General features: G+C 47.9%; 1 protein-coding gene and 1 pseudogene across 3 annotated transcripts in view; one reads left to right on the forward strand and one right to left on the reverse strand.

Annotated features, from left to right (window-relative positions):
* The window catches only part of LOC144600728 (interferon-inducible GTPase 5-like), an 85,542-nt pseudogene that overhangs the window by 57,674 nt on the left and 3,472 nt on the right, over positions 1-24,396 (forward strand). The window lies entirely within an intron of this gene.
* On the reverse strand, positions 4,577-24,107 carry LOC144600726 (interferon-inducible GTPase 5-like). Of its 2 annotated transcripts, none has more exons than XM_078412650.1 (3): positions 23,989-24,107; positions 14,784-14,919; positions 4,577-8,008 (listed from the first exon to the last, which is right to left on the reverse strand). In XM_078412650.1, the coding sequence occupies exons 2-3, from the start codon at positions 14,801-14,803 to the stop codon at positions 6,805-6,807; spliced, it is 1,224 nt and encodes a 407-aa protein (XP_078268776.1). In that variant the 5' UTR covers positions 14,804-14,919; positions 23,989-24,107; the 3' UTR covers positions 4,577-6,804. The 2 variants fall into 2 exon arrangements, with proteins under 2 accessions (XP_078268776.1, XP_078268775.1); XM_078412649.1 differs by lacking the exon at positions 23,989-24,107 and adding an exon at positions 17,873-17,944.

Below are 24,396 nucleotides of genomic sequence, written 5' to 3' on the forward strand. Positions count from 1 at the left end.
GAGTACAGAGGCCGGGCCAGCGGCGGGGCGTGTACAGCGGTGGGGCATGGTTTTTGCGAAAAATGTGCGGCGAAATTGGAATGGAGGAAATGAAATAAGAAAGCGGAAACTTCCCGCCAAATTCGGAAGGGTTGGGAGGTTTGTGTGAGACTATTATTCAGGTGAAAGAAATGAATTGTTGGAAGTACTTCGCAGTAAGTGTTCCTATCCAACACATCCCCAATCTCAGGGATTTCTCGTCTTGAGTGTTTTTATTTCGGGCAGTAATTTTTCCACTGACATACAGTTCTCCGAACATTAATGAATGAATTGACAAGAAAGATAATTTCTTGTTGCACCTTATTCTTTTTACTCATTTATGTTTGGTGACGGTCGGCACATTGTTCGGAAGCTGGTACGCTCTAATGCCGATGGGTGACTACTTTAATGCTGCTTGGTTCTGTGGCATTTGCCCACAAAGGGACTTTCTGATTCAGTTACGTTCTGGTCTGAGCTAGATGCAGCTCTAGTTGGAAGGAGCTTGGAGAACATGTGCTAAGGTAATATTGGGAAGGACAGGTTGCCTTTTAAGCAAATAAACAGAAAGGGGGGTAGGTATCTGGAACGAGCTGCCAGAGGAGGTAGTTGAGCCAAGTATCATGACAGCATTTAAAATATATTTGGACAGGTACATGGATAGGAAAGGTTGAGAGGGATATGGGCCAAACGCGGGCAGGTTGACTAGTGTAGTTGGGTCATCTTGGTCGGAAGGGTCTATTTCCGTGCTGTTTGCCTAGATTAATCTGTGAAAGGTTGAACAGCCGAACATTTAATCCGCTGCAGCACAAATATAAGAAAGTGGAATTTATTTTTAGAGAATATACTCAGAAAGATCTTGACCAGATGAATGTGCAGATAATGATTCCATTGTGGGAGAAACTGGAACTAGGGGTCACTGATTTAAAATGCAGGGGTGCCCATTAAACAAAATGTAGACAGACCTAAAGCCACGATTTTGGGAAATAATTTTGGGATTTGATGTTACTATCAGAACAGCAGCTAACTGTTTTAAAACAACAGCACAGGGCAAGCAGCAGATATGTGTTCCCGGCTCCTACTCTGAATTTAGATGATTTTAGAATCCTTTACACACTCTGTAAATGTGCTCAGTCTGCTTGGGCCGTGGCAATCTTCTACTTGTTCATCTTAAGGATATTCTTGCTATTGAGGGCGTGCAGCGTAGGTTCACTAGGTTGATTCCCGGAATGGCGGGACTGTCGTATGTTGAAAGGCTGGAGCAATTAGGCTTGTATACACTGGAATTTAGAAGGATGAGGGGGGATCTTATTGAAACATATAAGATAATTAGGGGATTGGACACATTAGAGGCAGGAAACATGTTCCCAATGTTGGGGGAGACCAGAACAAGGGGCCACAGTTTAAGAATAAGGGGTAGGCCATTTAGAACGGAGATGAGGAAGAACTTTTTCAGTCAGAGAGTGGTGAAGGTGTGGAATTCTCTGCCTCAGAAGGCAGTGGAGGCCAATTCGTTGGATGCTTTCAAGAGAGAGCTGGATAGAGGTCTTAAGGATAGCGGAGTGAGGGGGTATGGGGAGAAGGCAGGAACGGGGTACTGATTGAGAGTGATCAGCCATGATCGCATTGAATGGCGGTGCTGGCTCGAAGGGCTGAATGGCCTACTGCTGCACCTATTATCTATTGTCTATTGTCTAAGACATTTGCTCCTCTCGGGAGCGTAGGCCATTGACAAATGTCCTCCACCTCACTCGGTTGTTGGCGGTTCTTGCGAGATCTCCCCAGTTGAGCGCACTAATTTTTATTTTGGCAACATTGGCAGCCTTGCCAGCCTGGAACATGGTTCGGAAGCTCCATGTCCCCACAAGGATAGATTTCTTCAGCGTCAGAAGGTGTGTCAGCTTCCCAGCGCCCTTGCGGGTTTGGCTTGAAAGTGTCATGTTCCCTGTTGCTGTGGAACCTTCTTCAACCAAGTGTGTCATTTGGTTTTCATTCGTCAAAGTTTCTGTAACCCATACTTTTTTTCCAGGGGGTGGGGTAGTTAACCCCACGCCCAACCCCCAACATGGAGGACCAGGGACTGCTTCGTCTGCCCCCTCACCCATGATCTGTCCGGTTTGGTTGAACCTGCGCTGTGGCAATCTCCCGGTTGTTAAACACTTCATTTCTTCTCTCCCATTCCCCTACTAACCTTTTTAAAGTTTCCCGCTCCCTGACTCTCAGTCTGATGAAGGGCCTCGACCCGAAACGTCACCCATCTCCAGAGATGCTGCCCGTCCCGCTGTGTTTCTCCAGCATTTTCTATCGAACTTCTTTGTCAGTACTTAATTGTCTATTGCACACCATGGCACATTTACATGCAGGTGTGATGCCGGTTCTGCATCCATCATGTCTGTTAGTTGCTGAATGTATTAAGTCTGTATTACTGGAGGGACGCATTGCATTGCAACAGCGCTGTCAGAAGTGTTTCTCAACACCAGCCCCTATATGAATTTTGCAAATTTCTTCGTATTATTCCTGATCACATAATTTAATCAGTCACACAATGTGGAAATAGGTCATTCTGCCCAACTTGCCCACAAAATACTCAATTGTGCTTTTTATTGTCACATCTGTTAATTATTAACACAGTGAAATTATTTTCCTTCAAACTGACCAACATGTCCCATCTACACTAGACCCTCTTGCCTGTGTTTGACCCATATCCATCCTAACCTGTCCTATCCATGTACCTGTCCAAATGTTTCTTAAACATTGCTATAGTACCTGCCTCCTCCGGCTGCTTGTTCCATCCACCCACCACACTTTGTGTGAAAAAGTCACCCTTCAGATCCCTATAAAATCTTTCCCCCCTTCACCTTAAACCTACGAGCTCCGGTTCTTAATTCCCATACTCTGGGCAAAAGATTCTGTGCATCTAACTGATCTATTCCACTCATGATTTTATACATCTCTATCAGACCATTATACACCTCTACTAGATTAGTCCTTTACCCAAACTAAATTTAACACAACTCTTAAATGATCTGTTATATCATTATTTAAGGGAACCAATTTGCTCAGTGGAATATTTAAAACAGTCTGCAGTCTGAATAAATTATGCCTGATATCATTTCTTTAAGTCCCCCATATCTGTAAAGTCTTTATGACGAACCAAAGGAGTTGGCTGCGCCTAACGGCTGCGGCTCTCTGGCAGTCTGTTGTCTTTTTTTCTTTTTTTTGTTTATGTCGGTGTTGGGACGGTTTTTGTTTCTGTTTTTGGCTGTGTATGTGTGGTGGGGGGTGGGGGGTGTGGGGGGGGGCGGGGGGAAACCTTTCTTTTATTGGGTCTCTTCCCCGGGGCGCGGCTCGGCTGCGGGCCTTAACATCGCAGGTGTGGCTCGGCCGCGGGACGTTTCAGTGCCCGGTGTGGCTCAGCTGCGGGACGTTCAGTGCCCGGTGCGGCTCGGCCGCTGGACTTAACATCGCCCGGTGTGGCCGCGGGACGTTTCAGTGCCCGGTGTGGCTCGGCCGCGGGACGTTTCAGTGCCCGGTGTGGCTCGGCCGCGGGACGTTTCAGTGCCCGGTGTGGCAGCGGGACGTTTCAGTGCCCGGTGTGGCTCGGCCGCGGGACGTTTCAGTGCCCGGTGTGGCTCGGCTGCGGGACGTTCAGTGCCCGGTGTGGCTCGGCCGCGGGACGTTTCAGTGCCCGGTGTGGCCGCGGGACGTTTCAGTGCCCGGTGTGGCTCGGCCGCGGGACGTTTCAGTGCCCGGTGTGGCTCGGCCGCGGGACGTTCAGTGCCCGGTGGGGCCGCGGGACGTTTCAGTGCCCGGTGTGGCAGCGGGACGTTTCAGTGCCCGGTGTGGCCGCGGGACGTTTCAGTGCCCGGTGTGGCTCGGCCGCGGGACGTTCAGTGCCCGGTGTGGCCGCGGGACGTTTCAGTGCCCGGTGTGGCTCGGCCGCTGGACTTAACATCGCCCGGTGCGGCCGCGGGACGTTTCGGTGCCCAGGGCGGCTCGGCCGCGGGGCCTTCCATCCCCTTGCGGGGGCTGTGCGTGTCGTTTGCCTCGGTAGGGGTCGAGCTGCCTGTCCGTGGGTGCGGGGGGAAGAGAGGGGAAGTTTTGTTGCCTCCATCACAGTGAGGGGGTGTTTGAAGTCACTGTGATGGATGTTTGTGTTGGGGTCGGGTGTCCTGTGTTCTTTTCTTTTTTGCTGTATTTTGTGTGACTGCTGAAATTTCGCTCGGTGTTGTGCCGAGTGACAATAAAGTGTTGTTATGTATGTTATGTTATGTTATATTATATGATTACCACATGCGACACAATACCCTGGATTGCATCCTCAATATAGCAGATGACTTTGACTTGTACAGTCTGTGGAATGAGGTGCTGCCCATTGATTAATGTTTGTAAATACTATGTGCATGAGTTGCATGGAATCTTGTACTCTATGGAGGACCTTAGCAACCTGCGGAAAGGTGCAATGCATTTCCGCAGGACACACAACTCTCTTGGTGTTTCTCGAGATACATTGCGCTGTGCAACCAAACGTTAGAAAAACATCAGACCACAATATTTCCATTTCTATTAAAGTTTTATCTTGTACAATCGCAAGGCACAGGTATGTATTTATGAGAGAAATATTCAGAATATTGTATGTTAATCACAGAGTGCGTTTCAATAATTTAGATCGTGAACATACATTGCGCTGAAAATTAATACAGATCATAAGTTCTAGGAGCAGAATTAGGCCATTCGGCCCATCAAGTCTATTCCACCTTTCAATCACGGTTGATCTATCTTTCCCGTTCAACATGAGTTAAATGAGCATTTACAATCCAGATTTTAAGCTATGCATTATTTTTACCCAATATAATTCCTTTCAAGAGATCATAATATTTTGTCATTTTATCTATTGATTTTTGTCTTATAAATTCATGGTTTTTACCTGTGCTAATAAAAATGTCGAAAGATTGTTTAGTTGTGTTGCATAATTATTATCTGTATAATTATTCATTCTACCCCCATCTCCACGTGTTAATATAAAGCTCTAAAGGGAGAACAAGCAAGAATTATTTTGCCATTTTAATAGTTCTTCAATTATTCGCAATGGCATTCAAGGTTTTAAAAAACCATGACAGCTTCTTGCGTGTGGGATGTGCATCATATTTGGATTAGAAACATAGAAAATAGGTGCAGGAGGAGTCCATTTGGCCCTTCGAGCCAGCACTACCATTCATTGTGATCATGGCTGATCATCCACAATTTTTTTAGTAAATTCTGTGATTGGGGCTTCTTCATCATTGTGATGCAAGGGAACTTCAACACGGACTGCCCTCCGTACACAGGACCTTGCCAAAAGCCACTGGGGCTAAATTCCTGAAGTACAATTCATTCACACATCCGACTGGTGAAAATTCACAGGTCAATGAGGCAAGAGCCTAGCGGTGAAAATCTGACCCAACTATAAACCTCAGAGGTTTGTAGGGATGATGGATTTGCATTTTTCCAATAATTTGTGTGCTTTACTACACCTATTTTTTGCTAAATATCCCCAGCGTTTCAGCTTCATTTTGATGCCTGTCAAATTGGCTGCATACTGTAAGGTGCTGTTGATTGGTACCTGGCAATGGTGCAACGGGTAGGTCTGCTGCCTCAGTACCAGAGATCCGGGTTTGATCCCTACCGCGGGTACAACCTGTGTGAAGTTTGCATGGTTTCCATGTGACCATGTGAGTTTCCACTGGGGTGCTCAGGTTTCCACCCACATCCCAAAGACATGTAGGATTATAGGTTAATTGACCTCTGTAAAATTGCCTCTAGTGTGGAGTGAGTGGATGAGAGAGTGGGGTAAAGTGGACATAGTGTGAAAGGGCGATCAATGGTCGGTGTGGAATTGGTGGGCTGATGGACCTGTTTCCATGCTGTATCTCCAAACTGAAAGTTCACCAAACTGTGCCTTCTATAGGCCCATACTTAATAACATTTCACCTTGATTGTTACAGAGCTTCTGAATTTGTGGAAGTAAAACCTGTCCATCTCACTGGTGGTTCTTGGTCATCATAAATATACTATCCCTCTTCTATTTATCCAGCAAGATTTGGCATTTGACTTCTTCAGTCTATTGATTACAGATGAAAACTAATGGCATGATGGCCTTCATCACGTGAGGATTTGCGATAAGGAGTAAGAAGGTCCTACTGCAGTTGTTCAGGGCCCTGGTGAGACCGCACCTGGAGTATTGTGTGCAATTTTGGTCTCCTATTTGAGGAAGGACATTATTGCTCTTGAGGGAGTGCAGCGTAGGTTCAGCAGGTTAATTCCCAGGATGGCGGGACTGACATATGATGAAAGAATGGGTTGACTGGGCTTGTATTCACTGGAATTTAGAAGGGTGAGAGCAGATCTTAGAGAAACATATAAAATTCTTAAAGGATTGGACAGGTTAAATGCAGGTAAAATGTTCCTGATGTTGGGGGAGCCCAGAACCAGGGGCCACAGTCTAAGAATAAAGGGGAGGCCATTTAACACTGAGATGAGAAAAACTGTTTCACCCTGAGAGTTGTGAATTTGTGGAATTCTCTGCCACAGAAGGCAGTGAAGGCCAATTCATTGGATGAATTGAAAAGAAAGTTAGATAGAGCTCTTGGGGCTAGCGGAATCAAGGGGTATGGGGAGAAGGCAGGCATGGGTTACTGATTGTGGACAATCAGCCAGGATCATGTACGGGCTAATGAGATCAGTTGAACTTGGCATAATGTTTGACACAAACACTGTGGGCTGAAGGGCCCATTCCTGTGCTGTACTCTTCTATGTTCTAATGTCAAATGCTACCCTCACCACCCTCTCCGCACTCTCCGTCAGTTCCTTCAGCGCACCTCTCAGGATCTTGAAGGTCATGAGAAACGATGAACCTGCTCCAAAAATGGAGCCGATGACTGGGATGAAGTCTAGAGCTAATTCCATGGCTGAAACCGCAACAACAGCAGCTCCCCAACCTATCCTCGTAATTATATCTGGAGTTATTTCTCCCAGCAGGGGTGTTTTTGCTGCTGATTTCAGCTCATCCATGGATTTACCTGTTCTGTTGGCCAGTCGCTGAAGGGAAGAGTTATTAAGACCCAGGCAACTCCTGAAATGGATGATTGCTCCAATCAGTATGCCAATGTCACACGCGAGAGAGACTCCAGGGACAGGGATGGCTCCGAATGCTCCCGAGAGGATCGCCAATGCCCAGATTTCCTTCTTCAGCAACTCATTTTTCTTCTGAACAATCTCCACGCTGAGGTTGGGAAGTGCCAGGACAAAGATCCTTTTCTTTATATTTGGTAAATCACCTTCCAGTGCTTCATTCAACTGAACAAAATCATACTTATCCTCTTCAAAACTGGATATCAGGAACACCCTGGGATCAGGGATCCCGACCTTCCCCAACCTATGGAGGCAGTCACTTCGGATCTTTTCTAATTCTTCTTCTTCATCAAATTCCTTCCGTTCCCTCTGCATTGCATAAAGGTCAACATCAATCTTAGAGCGAACAAAATAGAACCTCTTCCCCAGCCGCTTAATCTCATTGGCAAGTTTTGCATCATTCTCTTTGAATCGACTAGCTGCCACTATGATGAAGAAATCGTATTTTTTAAATTGCATTTCCTTCAGATAGGAACTCGCTGTGAATCGTGTAGATCCGATCCCCGGCAGGTCCCAGTAGCGGACATTTGGCAGATTGGGATGTGAGTATCCGGTTGGCTCCATTGTAGTTTCTGTGAGCCCAACCTCAGCCGCTCCCTCATCTGTGCTACGAAGCCCTCTCATGGTGTTGATGAAGGTGGATTTTCCAGTACCTGTCTCTCCCGTCACGGCGATGTTCAGCTCGGTCTTGTCCAGCTCTTTCATCTTATTCTGTATCAAGGGTTTAATCTTTTCCACACCACCCGTTTGGAAGTCGGACTTGAGTTTGCTGAGCTCATCCTGCGTGAAGAATGTGGGGGTCTCAGACTGAGCCGCCTGTTGACTGAAAGGAAACATGTGATGGAACATGACTGAAAGGAAACATGTGTTGGAACATGACTGAAAGGAAACATGTGTTGGAACATGACTGAAAGGAAACATGACTGAAAGAAAACCATGACAGTTTCCAGTTGAAACAGCATCCAAATACATTGCACATTGCATCATGACCAGATATCCTCGTGTCAATCTGACCTATTGATTGTACAGCAGGCTAAACAAAGCTTTTCACTGTACTTCAGTACACATGCACAACAATAAGGATAAACATAGTTATGGTTGAAATGCTTTTCCTGTTACAGAGCAAAGTGAAGAGATAATCTGTGCAGTGGGATTATAAGGAGATATATAAAATTATGAGGAACATCTGTATGGTGATTAATCGCTTGTCTTTTTCTCAGGGTAGGTAACTAAAATCAGGAGGGTTTCCAGTTGAGGGAGAAAGATTACTGGTGGCTATTTGGAATGAGCTGTCAGAAAAGTGGTGGAGACAGGTACAATGATAATAATCAGAATCGTAATTTATTAACCAAGCAGGTTTTGCAACATACGAGGAATTTGGTTTGACAATAAACAATAGGTGCAGGAGTAGGCCATTCGGCCCTTCAAGACAGCACCACCATTCAATGTGATCATGGCTGATCATTCTCAATCAGTGCCCCGTTCCTGCCTGCTCCCCATACCCCCTGACTCCGCTATCCTTAAGAGCTCTATGTAGCTCTCTCTTGAAAGCATTCAGAGAATTGGCCTCCACTGCCTTCTGAGGCCGAGAATTCCACAGATTTACTGCTCTCTGACTGAAAAAGTTTTACCTCATCTCCGTTCTAAATGGCCTACCCCTTAAACTGTGGCCCCTGGTTCTGGACTCCCCCAACATTGAGAACATGTTTCCTGCATCTAGCATGTCCAATCACTTAATAATCTTATATGTTTCAAAACTAGCTGTCAGAAAAGTGGTGGAGACAGGTACAATGATAATAATCATAATGCCTTACAGTCATACCAAAAAAGCACAAGGCAAAGAGTGGCAATAAAGGGGGCTTTTTCTGGTTGGCTGCCAGTGACCAGTGGAGTTCCACACGGGTCAGTGCTGGGGCTATTAATATTTGGATGAGGGGATTGAAGGCTTTGTGGCCAAGTTTGCAGATGATACGAAAATAGGTGGAGGGGCAGGTAGTGTAGAGAAAGCCAGGACACTACAGAAGGACTTGGACAGGTTGGGAGAGTGGGCAAAGAAGTGGCAGATGGAATACAGTGCAGCAAACTATGGACTCATTCATTTTAATAATAGGAATAAAGGCGTAGACTATTTTCTAAATAGCGAGAGAATACACAAATCGGAGGTGGAAAGGGACTTGGGAGTCCTGGTGCAGGATTCCCAAAAAGTTAATTTGCAAGTTGATTCGGTAGTAAGGGAGGCAAACACAATGGCAGCATTTATTTCAAGAGGACCAACATACACAAACAGGGATTTAATGTTGAGGCTCTGTAAGACGCTGGTCAAGCTGCAATTGGAGTATTGTGAGCAAATTTTGGCCCTATAACATATAACAACTACAGCATGGAAACAGGCCTGTCCAGCCCTACCAGTCCACGCCGACCATTCTCCCTGACCTAGTCTCATCTACCTGCACTCAGACCATAACCCTCCAATCCCCTCCTATCCATATACCTATCCAATTTACTCTTAAATAATAAAATCGAGCCAGCCTCCACCACTTCCACCGGAAGCCCATTCCATACAGCCACAACCCTCTGAGTAAAGAAGTTCCCCCTCATGTTACCCCTAAACCTTTGTCCCTCAATTCTGAAGCTATGTCCCCTTGTTGGAATCTTCCCCACTCTCAAGGGGAAAAGCCTACCCACGTCAACTCTGTCCGTCCCTCTCAAAATTTTAAAAACCTCTATCAAGTCCCCCCTCAACCTTCTACACTCCAAAGAATAAAGACCCAACCTGTTCAACCTCTCTCTGTAGCCTAAGTGCTGAAACCCAGGCAACATTCTAGTAAATCTCCTCTGTACCCTCTCCATTTTGTCGACATCCTTCCTATAATTTGGCGACCAGAACTGCACACCATACTCCAGATTTGGCCTCACCAATGCCCTGTACAATTTCAACATTACATCCCAACTTCTATACTCGATGCTCTGATTTATAAAGGCAAGCATACCAAACGCCTTCTTCACCACCCTATCCACATGAGATTCCACCTTCAGGGAACAATGCACAGTTATTCCCAGATCCCTCTGTTCCACTGCATTCCTCAATTCCCTACCATTTACCCTGTACGTCCTATTTTGATTTGTCCTACCAAAATGCAGCACCTCACACTTAGCAGCATTAAACTCCATCTGCCATCTTTCAGCCCACCCTTCCAAAAGGCCCAAGTCTCTCTGTAGACTTTGAAAATCTACCTCACTATCAACTACTCCACCTATCTTAGTATCATCTGCATATTTACTAATCCAATTTGCCACACCATCATCCAGATCATTAATGTAAATGACAAACAACAGTGGACCCAACACAGATCCTTGGGGCACTCCACTAGACACTGGCCTCCAACCTGACATACAATTGTCAACCGTTACCCTCTGGTATCTCCCATTCAGCCATTGTTGAATCCATCTTGCAACCTCACTATTAATACCCAACGATTTAACCTTCTTAATCAACCTTGTCAAATGCCTTACTGAAGTCCATATAGACAACATCCACAGCCTTGCCCTTATCAATTTCCCTGGTAACCTCTTCAAAAAATTCAAGAAGATTAGTCAAACATGACCTTCCAGGCACAAATCCATGTTGACTGTTTCTAATCAGGCCTTGATTATCCAAATAATTATATATATTGTCCCTAAGTATCTTTTCCATTAATTTTCCCACCACAGACGTCAAACTAATAGGTCTATAATTGCTAGGTTTACTTTTAGAACCTTTTTTAAACAAAGGCACAACATGCGCAATGCGCCAATCTTCCGGCACCATCCCTGTTTCCAATGACGTTTGAAATATTTCCGTCATAGCCCCTGCTATTTCTGCACTAACTTCCCTCAATGTCCTAGGGAATATCCTATCAGGACCTGGAGACTTATCCACTTTTATATTCTTCAAAAGTGTCCGTACCTCCTCTTCTTTAATCCTCCTAATTTCCATCACTACTCCACTTGTTTCGCTTACCTCACATAATTCAATATCCTTCTCCTCGGTAAATACCGAAGAAAATAAATTGTTTAATATCTCCCCCATTTCTTCCGGCTCAGCACATAGCTGTCCACTCTGACTCTCTAATGGACCAATTTTATCCCTCACTATCCTTTTGCTATTGACATATCTGTAGAACCCCTTGGGGTTTACTTTTACATTACTTGCCAAAGCAGCCTCATATCTTTTTTTCGCTTTTCTAATTTCCTTTTTAAGATTCCTTTTACATTCTTTATATTCCTCAAGAACCTCATTTACTCCCTGCCGCTTATATTTATTGTATATCTCCCTCTTTTTCCGAACCGTGTCCAATTTCCCTGGAAAACCATGGCTCTTTCAAATTATTATTCTTTCCTTTCCACCGAACAGGGACATAAAGACTCTGTACTCTCAAAATTTCACCTTTAAATATCCTCCATTTCTCTATTATATCCTTTTCATAAAACAACAATTTCCATTTCACTCCTTTTAAATCCTTTCTCATCTCCTCAAAATTAGCCTTTCTCCAATCCAAAATCTCAACCCTTGGTCCAGATTTGACCTTCTCCATAATGATATTGAAACTAATGGCATTATGATCACTAGACCCAAAGTGCTCCTCAACACATACCTCCGTCACCTGACCCATCTCATTTCCTAACAGGAGGTCCAACACTGCCCCTTCTCTGGTAGGCACCTCTACGTATTGCTGCAAAAAACTATCCTGCACACATTTTACAAACTCCAAACCATCCAGCCCTTTAACAGAATGTGATTCCCAGTCTATATACGGAAAATTGAAATCACCCACAATCACCACTCTGTGCTTACTACTAATATCTGCTATCTCCTTACATATTTGCTCTTCCAATTCTCGTTCCCTATTTGGCGGTCTATAATACACCCCTATAAGTGTTGCTAAACCTTTCTCATTTCTGAGTTCCACCCAAACAGCCTCCTTAATCGAGCCTTCTAGTCTGTCCTGCCAAAGCACTGCTGTGATATCTTCCCTGACAAGCAATGCAACACCCCCACCTCTTGCCCCTCCGATTCTATCACATCTGAAACAATGAAATCCTGGAATATTTAATTGCCAATCGCAACCCTCCTGCAACCATGTTTCACTGATCGCCACAACATCATACTTCCAGATGTCAATCCAGGCTCTAAGCTCATCCACCTTTCTTACAATGCTCCTAGCATTAAAATATACACATTTAAGGGACCCATCATTTCTTATTCTCCGTTTATTTATAGAAACATAGAAAATAGGTGCATGGAGGAGGCCATTCGGCCCTTTGAGCCAGCACCACCAGCCAGCACCACCATTCATTGTGATCATAGCTGATCATCCACAATCAGTAACCTGTGCCCAACTTCTACCCATAACCCTTGATTCCGCTAGCCCCCAGAGCTCTATCTAACTCTTAAATGCATCCGGTGATTTGGTGTCCACTGCCCTCTGTGGCAGCAAATTCCACAAATTCACAACTCCCTGGCTGAAAAAGTTCCTTCTCACCTCAGTTTTAAATGGCCTCCCCTTTATTTTAAGATTGTGGCCCCTGGTTCTGGACTCGCCCAACATTGGGAACATTTTTCCTGCATCTAGCTTGTCCACTCATTTTATAATTTTATATGCCTCTATAAGATCCCCTCTCATCCTTCTAAACTCCAGTGAATACAAGCCTAGTCTTTTCAATCTTTCCTCATATGACAGTCCCACCATCCCAGGGATCAATCTCGTGAACCTACGCTGCACTGCCTCAATTACAAGGATGTCCTTCCTCAAATTAGGAGACCAAAACTGTACACAATGCTTCAGATGTGGTCTTACCAAGGCCCTGTACAACTTCAGATGAACCTCTTTACACCTATACTGAAATCCTCTCATTATCTGAGGAAGGATGTGCTGGCTCGGGAGAGAATCCAGAGGAGGTTTACGGGAATGAGTATGTTAACACATGATGAGCATTTGACAGCACCAGGCCTCCACCACAGCAGTTTAAAAGAATGAGGTGGGGCCTCATTGAGACTGAGTGAAAGGCCTGGGTAGAGTGTCAGGTGTTATGGGGAAAAGGTTGGAGAATGGGGTTAGGAGGGAGAGATAGATCAGCCATGATTGACTGGTGGTGTGGACTTGATGGGCCAAATGGCCTAATTGTGCTCCTGTCAGACCATGAACATGGTCATTTGCAGTAGCGCCTGCAGTTCCACTCAACCATTGGAGGAAGGATGCGATGGACCTGGAGAAAGTGCATACAACGTTTACCAGAATGCTGCCTGGATTAGAGGTATTTGCTATAAGGATAGGTTGGACAAATTTGGATCTTTTTCTCCTGAATGCTAGAGGTTGAGGGGGATACCCGATGGACAGAATCTTTTTCCCCAGGAAGGAAATGTCAAAGAATATCTAGCATAGCTTTCAGGTTAAAGGACTAAAGTGTAAAGAACATTTATAGGGCAAGTTTTTACACTGGAGAGTAATGGGTGCCTGGAACGTACCACATAGGGTGGTGGTGTAAACAGATATGGCAGTGGCGTCTCAGAGGCTTTTGGCGAGGCACATGGGTATGCAGGGAATGGAGGGATGTAGATCATGTGTTGGCTGATGAAATTAGTTTACCTTGGCATTATGTTCAGCAGAGACATTGTGGGCTGAAAGGCCTGATCCTGCACTGACTGGCCCACATCACGACACTGCAAGTCTTTACACTAGCCTCAAGGTTGGGGTCAGGAATGTTCTGGGTAAAGCTGCAACCACAGATCCATCTTCCCCACTTGCCTGCAATGAGCACAGCTCAAACAACACTGTGCACCGTCCCACACTCAAAATTATCACATCTTCCAATACCAACACACAATGGGTTCACTGTGTGCCAAGCACAGGATGCCATGCTGCTACTTACCTGAGCTACTCTGAGAACAACTCCAAACCCCAAACCCTTCACCAACAAGCATTTTAGTGCAAAGGGATGCTGCCACCATTAGCATGCACAGCATGCTGCTTATGAAAGATATCACTATTCCTTCTGAAGGAAGGACTCAGCTATTGAGGAAGTATGACCGGGCAACTTGCTCAGGGCAGTTAAAAAGGGATATGAATTGGTTGTCTTGACTCCAATGTCTACATCGTGAAAAGAGATTAGATGCAAAGAGAAAGGACTTCAGTTGCCGATCAACGAGCTCTCTCCTGTAACAATGGGCAATCTGAGCACTGGCCATGCCCTGCGCTGGCAGGTTGTACTGAGGCAAGGAGACGCAGGGTGACAAAGTACAGGGTGACAGGGTGACAGGGTGACAAGGTGACAGGGAGACAAGGTGACAGGGAGACAAGGTGACAGGGAGACAGGGAGACAGGGTAACAGGGAGACAAGGTGACATGGAGACAGGGAGACAGGGTGACAGGGAGACAAGGTGACATGGAGACAGGGTGACAGGGAAATAGGGTGACAAGGTGACATGGAGACAGGGTGACAGGGTGACAGGGAGACAAGGTGACATGGAGACAGGGTGACAGGGAAATAGGGTGACAAGGTGACAGGGAGACAGGGTGACAGGGAAATAGGGTGACAAGGTGCGGCGTGTCCAGACCTACCTGGAGCTGCCTCCTCCCATTTCTGATCTCTGTGCGTCGGTGCCGGCCTGTGTGATGATCCAGTGATCCTCGCGCTGCGCTGAGGTGAGGTCGGGGATCAGAACTCCTCTTCGTCCTTGGATGTGCGAGTCTTCTCCTTCAAGAGGAAAGTAGTGAGACAGTAAGTGATGGTTTGTTCTGTACCAGAAATCCCTGAGGCTATTGGGAATATCACCCTTAATCGGGATGGGTTTAATGCAATCTACTTGAAAGTGGGCATGTACACGCTGGAGTTTAGGAGGATGACGGGGACATCATTGAAACTCACCAAATAGTGAAAAGCCTGTGTAGAGTGGATGTGGAGAGGGTGTTTCCACCAGTTTCCACCAGAGGGTAATGGTTGACAATTGTATGTCAGGTTGGAGGCCAGTGTCTAGTGGAGTACCCCAAGGATCTGTGTTGGGTCCACTGTTGTTTGTCATTTACATTAATGATCTGGATGATGGTGTGGCAAATTGGATTAGTAAATATGCAGATGATACTAAGATAGGTGGTGTAGTTAATAATGAAGTAGAGTTTCAAAGTCTACAGAGAGACTTGGGCCTTTTGGAAGGGTGGGCTGAAAGATGGCAGATGGATTTTATGCTGATAAGTGTGAGGTGCTGCATTTTGGTAGGACAAATCAAAATAGGACGTACAGGGTAAATGGTAGGGAATTGAGGAATGCAGTGGAACAGAGGGATCTGGGAATAACTGTGCATTGTTCCCTGAAGGTGGAATCTCATGTGGATAGGGTGGTGAAGAAGGCATTTGGTATGCTTGCCTTTATAAATCAGAGCATCGAGTATAGAAGTTGGGATGTAATGTTAAAATTGTACAGGGCATTGGTGAGGCCGAATCTGGAGTATGGTGTGCAGTTCTGGTCGCCAAATTATAGGAAGGATGTCGACAAAATGGAGAGGGTACAGAGGAGATTTACTAGAATGTTGCCTGGGTTTCAGCACTTAAGCTACAGAGAGAGGTTGAACAGGTTGGGTCTTTATTCTTTGGAGCGTAGAAGGTTGAGGGGGGACTTGATAGAGGTTTTTAAAATTTTGAGAGGGACGGACAGAGGTGACGTGGGTAGGCTTTTCTCTTTGAGAGTGGGGAAGATTCCAACAAGGGGACATAGCTTCAGAATTGAGGGACAAAAGTTTAGGGGTAACATGAGGGGTAACTTCTTTACTCAGAGGGTGGTGGCTGTATGGAATGGGCTTCCGGTGGAAGTGGTGGAGGCAGGCTCGATTTTATTATTTAAGAGTAAATTGGATAGGTATATGGATAAGAGGGGATTAGAGGGTTATGGTCTGAGTGCAGGTAGATGAGACTAGGTCAGAGAGAATGGTCGGCGTGGACTGGTAGGGCCGAACGGGCCTGTTTCCGTGCTGTAGTTGTTATATGGTTATATGGTTAGTGGGAGAGTCTCAGAACTAAAGGACGTTCCTTTAGGAAGGAGATGAGCAGGAATTTCTTTAGTTAGAGGATAGTGAATCTGTGGAATTCTTTGCCACAGAAAGCTGTGGAGACCAAGTCAATGGAGTTCTCTCAGGCAGAGATAGATTCTCCAATGTTATGGGTGACAGGGGTTATGGGGAGAAGACAGGAGAATGGGGTCAAGAGGGATATATATATATCAGCCATGATATATATATTGTGGAATTCTCTGCCTCAGAGGGCAGTGGAGGCCAATTCTCTGAATACATTCAAGAGAGAGCTAGATAGAGCTCTTAAGGATAGCGGAGTCAGGGGGTATGGGGAGAAAGCAGGAACGGGGTACTGATTGAGAATGATCAGCCATGATCACATTGAATGGCGGTGCTGGCTCAAAGGGCCGAATGGCCTACTCCTGCACCTATTGTCTATTGTCTATGATTGAATGGCGGAGTAGACGATGGTCCGAATGGCCTCAGCTATTACATCTGATAGAGAACAATGTTAATCACCAGTGGCAAATTCTCCACCATCAACATGTGGCAGGGACTAGTTGGGCCGAAGGGTCTATTTCTGTCCTGCAAATGCTACCACTAAAAGAAATCAATCGAAATGAGCAGGTACCGAAACAATGTCCAGAACCAGGGGGTCACAGTTTAAGAATAAGGGGAGGCCATTTAGGACTGAGATGAGGAAAAACATTTTCACCCAGAGAGTTGTGAATCTGTGGAATTCTCTGCCTCAGAAGGCAGTGGAGGCCAATCCACTGGATGTTTTCAAGAGAGCGTTAGATTCAGCTCTTAAGGCTAAAGGAATCAAGGGATATGGGGAAAAAGCAGGAACGGGGTACAGATTTTAGATGATCAGCCATGATTATATGGAATGGCGGTGTTGGCTCGAACGGCCGACTCCTGTACTTATTGTTCTCTGTTTCTATGAGTCTCATGTGGCACCGAGAGAGGTTGGATATTCTGCACGCGGGGGGGGGGAAGGTCCCAGGCCCGTGGACAAGTCTCAGAGAGGGGCAGGCAATGCACTCAGCCTCTTCGCCGCCCACAGGAGGCCACGGGGCTGGAGTTTGTGCAGCTCCAGCTGTACTGGAGTCTTGTGGCAACAGCGGCCACGTTCTCTCGTTTAGTGCCCGGGACATTCGGGCGGACTGCTAACGTGGCAACAAACACCAGCGGCCACTCGGTAGCTCCCCCATCATGTTTCCCAATCTATTTGCAACGAATTATCTGTATTGATTGCCCCTTCTCTGAAACCACTCCCATTCCGAGAAAACCCAAAGGCTGTTTTGCTGCTGTTGTAAGTTTCGATTTCCCCGAAACTTCAAACGCAGACAAAGCCGGAAATAGAGCGCCCCGCTGGGGATCGGGAATGAGGGGGATGAGGGGGGAATGGGGGATGGGCGGGGGGAATGGGGGATGAGGGGGGATAGGTGATGGGGGGGATTCACACAGATGGAAGTCTCAAGTGTTGCCGCAGTTTTCCCAATTTTTAATGGGATTCAGTCGCTTTGCAACAGATTACACGGAGCGCTGAGCGGAACGTTGCTGCCTTGCAGCGTGACTCCATTCAACATCACACCATCGCGCTGACAACTCGCCTCAGTTTGTACTTCAACCGCTTGTCCCTACCTGCACTCGTTCTTGCAAGCAACCGTCGGAGGCGAAAGAGGCGGAGACGAACAGAACAAACAGTTGTGTGGCTCGCCCCTCTCTCCTCTCTCCACCTCCCCCCCCCCCCCCCCCCCCGGCTCAGTCCCTCTCTCTCTCTCTCTCTCTCCCTCCCTCTCTCCCTCCCCCTCTCTCCCTCCCCCTCTCTCTCTCTCTCCCTCTCTCTATCTCTCTCTCTTTCGCTTCCACTTCCTCTCTCACACACACTCACAAACACACACTTTCATGTCATTGGCCACATTTTCCAACATGAGCCAATTAGAATTCTCCTTTGACTCCTCCCCCCTTCCTCCAAACCAGAGGCGTAGCTATGGGCCCCAGCTATGCCTGCCTCTTTGTCGGGCACTCGCATGGGCCCTATCTATGCCTGCCTCTTTGTCGTGAACGTTGAACAACCCCTGTTCCAGACGTACACCGGCTACATCCCCGAACTCTACCTCCGGTACATCGACGACTGCATTGGTGCTACCTCTTGCATCCATGCAGAACTCACTGACTTCATACATTTCACCACCAATTTCCATCCTGCTCTTAAATATACTTGGACTATCTCCGACATCTCCCTCCCATTTCTGGACCTCACCATCTCCATCACAGACAGACTGGTGACTGACATCTACTACAAATCCACTGACCCGCACAGCTATCTGGACGACACTTCTTCCCACCCTGTCTCCTGCAAAAAGTCTATCCCCTACTCCCAATTCCTCCGTCTATGCCGGGATCAGGCGTTTCACACTGGGGCATCAGAGATGTCCTCATTCTTCAGGAAACAGGGCTTTCCCTCTTCCATTATAGATGAGGCTCTCACTAGGGCCTCTTCTACATCCCGCAGTTCCGCTCTTGCTCCCCTTCCCCCCATTCGTAACAAGGACAGAATCCCCCTCGTTCTCCCCATCAGCCAGTGTATCCAACAAATCATCCTCCAACATTTCCGTCACATACAACGGGACCCCACTACTGGCCACATCTTCCCATCCCCTCCCCTTTCTGCGTTCCGCAGAGGCCGTTCCCTCCGTAACTCCCTGGTCCACTCGTCCCTTCCTACCCAAACCACCCCATCCCACCCCATCCCCGGGCACTTTCCCCCGCAACCGCAGGAGACGTCACCATAGGGCACACACGGCCTCTCCTCACTCGCACAAACTAGATGGACGCTGTTAACGGAGCTGCCCGCCCGCAATCAGGGGCTCCCCCCTCCTCTCTCCCCTCGCTTTTCTCTCCCCTCTCCTCTCTCTCCTCTCTCTCACCCCTCTGCTCTCCCCTGTCGCTCCCCTCTCCCCCTTCACTCCTCTCTCCTCTCTCTCTCCTCTCTCTCTCCTCTCTCTCTCTCTCCCCTCATTACTCTCCTCTCTCCCCTCTCCCCTCGCTTCTCTCCGCTCTCTCTCTCCTCTCTGTCTCCTCTCTCCCCTCGCTTCTCCTCTCTGTCTCCTCTCTGTCTCCTCTCTCTCCTCTCTCCCCTCATTTCTCTCCCCTCCCCACTCCCCCAGACCCGCCGCCACCCGCCTCCAGTAGTCCCGCCGCTCCCTCCCTCCTGGGGGTGGGGGGGAAGAGAGACAGTGGGGGTCAGGGGAGAGTGGGGGTAGGGAAGAGGGGACAGTGGGGGGAGGGAGTGGGAGAGGAAAGAGTGGGGGTGGGGGGGAAATGGGGACAGTGAGAGTGGGGGTGGGGGAGGAGGGGTGGGGGAGGAGTGTGGGGGGAGGAGAGAGGGGGGTGGGGGGAAGGGGGGGGGATGAGGGCGATTGTGTTAGGGGGTTGAGGGTGCCCCACCAATACAGGAGAGGCTTTGGGTCCAGGGCTCACCCACTCACACTCTCTCCCCTTCCCTCCACCCCCCCCTCCAAGGAATGGGCCCAACGGGCCCCCTTGGTCTAGTTAGACTTTAAAATTAACCTATGAACATTCCTCTCACCTTTGCTCCCACCCTCCAGCAGAGGAGGACAAAGGGCTTAATTAGGAAAGGGAAAATAGATTATGAGGGAAAACTGGCAAGGAACATAAAAACTAACTGCAAAAGCTTTTATAGATATGTCAAGAGAAAAAGATTAGTTAAGACAAATATAGGTCCCTTGCAGTCGGAAACAGGTTAATTGATCATAGGGAACAAGGAGATGGCAGACCAATTGAACAAATACTTTGGTTCTGTCTTCACTAAAGAAGACATAAACCGTCTGCCGGAAATAGCGGGGGACCGGGGGTCTAATGAGATGGAGGAACTGAGGGAAATCCAGGTTAGTCGGGAAGTGGTGTTAGGTAAATTAAATGGATTAAAGGCAGATAAATCCCCAGGGCCAGATAGGATGCATCCCAGAGTGCTTAAGGAAGTTGCCTCAGAAATAGTGGATGCATTAGTGATAATTTTTCAAAACTCTTTAGATTCTGGAGTAGTTCCTGAGGACTGGAGGGTAGCTAATGTAATCCCACTTTTTAAAAAGGGAGGGAGAGAGAAAACGGGGAATTATAGACCAGTTAGCCTAACATCGGTAGTGGGGAAAATGCTAGAGTCAGTTATTAAAGATGTGATAGCATCACATTTGGAAAGTGGTGAAATCATCGGACAAAGTCAGCATGGATTTACCAAAGGCAAATCATGTCTGACGAATCTTATAGAATTTTTCGAGGATGTAACTAGTAGAGTGGATAAGGGCGAACCAGTCGATGTGTTATATCTGGACTTTCAGAAGGCCTTCGACAAGGTCCCACATGGGAGATTGGTATACAAACTTAAAGCACACGGTATTGAGGGTTCAGTATTGAGGTGGATAGAAAATTGGTTGGCGGACAGGAAGCAAAGAGTAGGAATAAACGGGCCCTTTTCGGAATGGCAGGCAGTGACTAATGGGGTACCGCAAGGCTCAGTGCTGGGACCCCATTTATTTACAGTGTATATTAATGATTTGGATGAGGGAATTGAATGCAACATCTCTAAGTTTGCGGATGACACAAAGCTGGGTGGCAGTGTTAGCTGCGAGGAGGATGCTAGGAGGCTGCAGAGTGAATTGGATAGATTAGGCGAGTGGGCAAATGCATGGCAGATGCAATATAATGTGGATAAATGTGAGGTTATCCACTTTGGCGGCAAGAACAGGAAAGCAGAGTATTACCTGATTGGTGACCGATTGGGAGAAGGGGAGATGCAACGTGACCTGGGTGTCATGGTGCACCAGTCATTGAAAGCAAGCATGCAGGTGCAGCAGGCAGTGAGGAAAGCGAATGGTATGTTGGCATTCATGGCAAGAGGATTTGAGATTAGGAGCAGGGAGGTTCTGCTGCAGTTGTACAGGGCCTTGGTGAGACCGCACCTGGAGTATTGTGTGCAGTTTTGGTCTCCTAACCTGAGGAAAGATGTTCTTGCCTTAGAGGGAGTACAGAGAAGGTTCACCAGATTGATCCCTGGGATGGCGGGACTTTCATATGAGGAAAGAGTGGATAGACTGGGCTTGTACTCACTGGAATTTAGAAGACTGAGGGGGGATCTTATAGAAACATATAAAATTCTTAAGGGGTTGGAGAGGCTAGATGCGGGTAGATTGTTCCCGATGTTGGGGGAGTCCAGAACCAAGGGTCACAGCTTAAGGATAAGGGGGAAGTCTTTTAGGACCGAGATGAGAAAACATTTCTTCACACAGAGAGTGGTGAGTCTGTGGAATTCTCTGCCACAGAAGGTAGTTGAGGCCAGTTCATTGGCTATATTTAAGAGGGAGTTAGATGTGGCCCTTTTTGCTAAAGGGATCAGGGGGTATGGAGAGAAGGCAGGTACAGGTTACTGAGCTGGGTAACAGAGCTTTATTTGTCATTCGGTACCAAGGTACCGAACGAAACTACATAGCAGTCATACAAAAATGAACATAAGACACATAACCGCAACTCCAAACACCCCCTCACTTTGATGGAGGCAACAAAACTTCCACTCTCTTCCCCACGCCCACGGACAGACAGCTCGTCCCCGACCGACCCGCACAGTCCCCGCAAGGGGATGGAAGTCCCCACGGCCGAGTCGCACCGGGCGATGAAACGTCTCGCGGCCGAGCCGGGCGATGGAAGGCCCCGCGACCGAGCCTTGCGCAGCTAAGTCCCGTGGCCGAGCCGCACCGGGCGATGTTAAGTCCCGCGGCCAAGCCGCACCAGCGATGAAAAGTCCCGCGGCCGAGCCGCACCAGCGATGTAAAGCCCCGCGGCCGAGCCACACCGGGCGATGTTAAGTCCCGCGGCCGAGCCACACCGTGCGATGTAAAGTCCCGCGGCCGAGCCGCACCGGGCGATGTTAAGCCCCGCGGCCGAGCCGCACCGTGCGATGTTAGGCCCCGCAGCCGAGCTGCACCGGGCACTGTTAAGTCCAGCGGCCGATCCGCACCAGCGATGTAAAGTCCCGCGGCCAAGCCGCACCGGGCGATGAAAAGTCCCGCGGCCGAGCCGCACCGGGCACTGTTAAGTCCAGCGGCCAAGCCGCACCGGGCGATGTAAAGTCCAGCAGCCGAGCAGAACCGGGCGATGTTAGACCCCGCGGCCGAGCCGCACCCCGCGCCGTGAGGAAGAGAAAAGTTTCCCCCACCCCCCACCCCCACCACCCACCACCCACACCACCACCGCCCACACATACACAACCAAAAAAATACAAAAACCATCCCAACACCGACACACAACAAAAAAAAGGAAAAAAGACGAACAGACTGCTAGCGAGCCGCAGCCGTTAGGCGCCGCCACTTCCGATGATCAGCCATGATCATATTGAATGGCTGTGCAGGCTCGAAGGGCCGAATGGCCTACTCCTGCACTTATTTTCTATGTTTCCTCCACCCTGGTTGTTTAATCAGCTGCATAGTCCACATTGTTTCCCTTCAGTTCACACCTTTCCCCGCACACAACGGGCACTGCCCTGCCTGACGTCATTTGTTACCAGTCCTGATGTCCTGGTGGGAAAATAACTGCAGATGCTGGTACAAATCGAAGGTATCACAAAATGCTGGAGTAACTCAACGGGTGAGGCAGCATCTTGGAGAGAGGGGATGGGTGACGTTTCGGGTCGAGACCCTTTTATTCAGACTGATGAAGGGTCTCGACCCGAAACGTCACCCATTCCCTCTCTCCTAGATGCTGCCTGACCTGATGAGTTCCTCCAGCATTTTGTGATACCTTCGATTTGCACCAGCATCTGCAGTTATTGTCCTACAGCCCTGATGTCCTGGTCTTTTCTCGCCTCCAACTCTTCACCCCCCCCCCCCCCCCTCCCACCCACCTCCTACTTTCAGTCTGAAGAAGGGTCCTGACTTCTGAAACGTCACCCATTCTTTTTCACCACAGATGCTGCCTGACCCGCCGGTTAACTCCATCATTTTGTGTCTATTTTTTGTTTAAACCTGATCTGCAGTACTTTATTTCTACCTCCCCAAATCCTGCTTGTGTAAACAGTCTCTGGGAAACACCCATCCTAATAATTACCGGACAGCATTTGCTGTCTCTGCTGCAGGTTAATTTGAACTCGAACATCACAGTTTATGTGGAAAAAAGTCGGGAATATCGCGATTAGAAACGTGCCCAAAATGTATCCCCCCCTCCCCCGTGCTGTATTCAGTCCATTGCCGGTGACCCCAGACACACACACACACACACACACACACACACACACACACACACACGCATACATACACACACACATACATACACACACAAATACACATAAACACACACACGCACACACAACTGCTGCCCTGGTCGATTAAACCCAGTTAACACGATTGGCATTTTTGCCAACTCTACGTTCAATTCATCCCGTTAATGAAAACCAAGTGCACTGGAGACGAGAAATACAAATAACATCAAACGCTGGAAACGTTCAGCAGCCCAGGCAGCCAATGGACCCTGGAGCTGAAACACTCAACTCAGATTTTGCTGGGAGACAGACAAACAGTGGAAGGAACTGCAGATGCTGGTTTAAACCGAATATAGACACAAAAAGCTGGAGTAACTCAGCGGGACAGGCAGCATCTCTGGAGAGACAGATTCTCTCCGTGGCTGCTGCCTGTCTCACTGAGTGTTTGAACAGTTTCCAGTGCTGCTGCTCCAATTCTGGTCCTTACCTACTTCGGTTCAGGAGGAGTCTCCGTCAGTGAACGTCCGCTGTGGTCGCCGCTCCAGTCCGCTGTGGTCACCGCTCCAGTCCGCTGTGCGCCTGCACTTTCCCTCTCCCCGTGTCAAGTACTTGGATGGATTGCTGCGCCTTATCCAATAAGGCTCAAGGTGTGTGTGGGCTCACCTGTTGCCGAGTGACTTTAAGGGCCTGTCCCACTTAGGCGATCTTTTTGGCGACTGTCAAAGTCCTAGCAGATCGCCAAAAAAAAATAACCGTACGACGATGTCCACGACAATGCCCGCGACAAGGTAAGACAACCTACCACGTAGGCGACGGCAAGCTGACGAAAACCGGCGACTCAGTCTTCGCTACCTCGGACAGGGACCACGGCAAGCAAGACAACCAACGAAAACCT

This window comes from Rhinoraja longicauda, chromosome 15, assembly GCF_053455715.1.
Source record: "Rhinoraja longicauda isolate Sanriku21f chromosome 15, sRhiLon1.1, whole genome shotgun sequence".
Classification (NCBI taxonomy): Eukaryota; Metazoa; Chordata; class Chondrichthyes; order Rajiformes; family Arhynchobatidae; genus Rhinoraja; species Rhinoraja longicauda.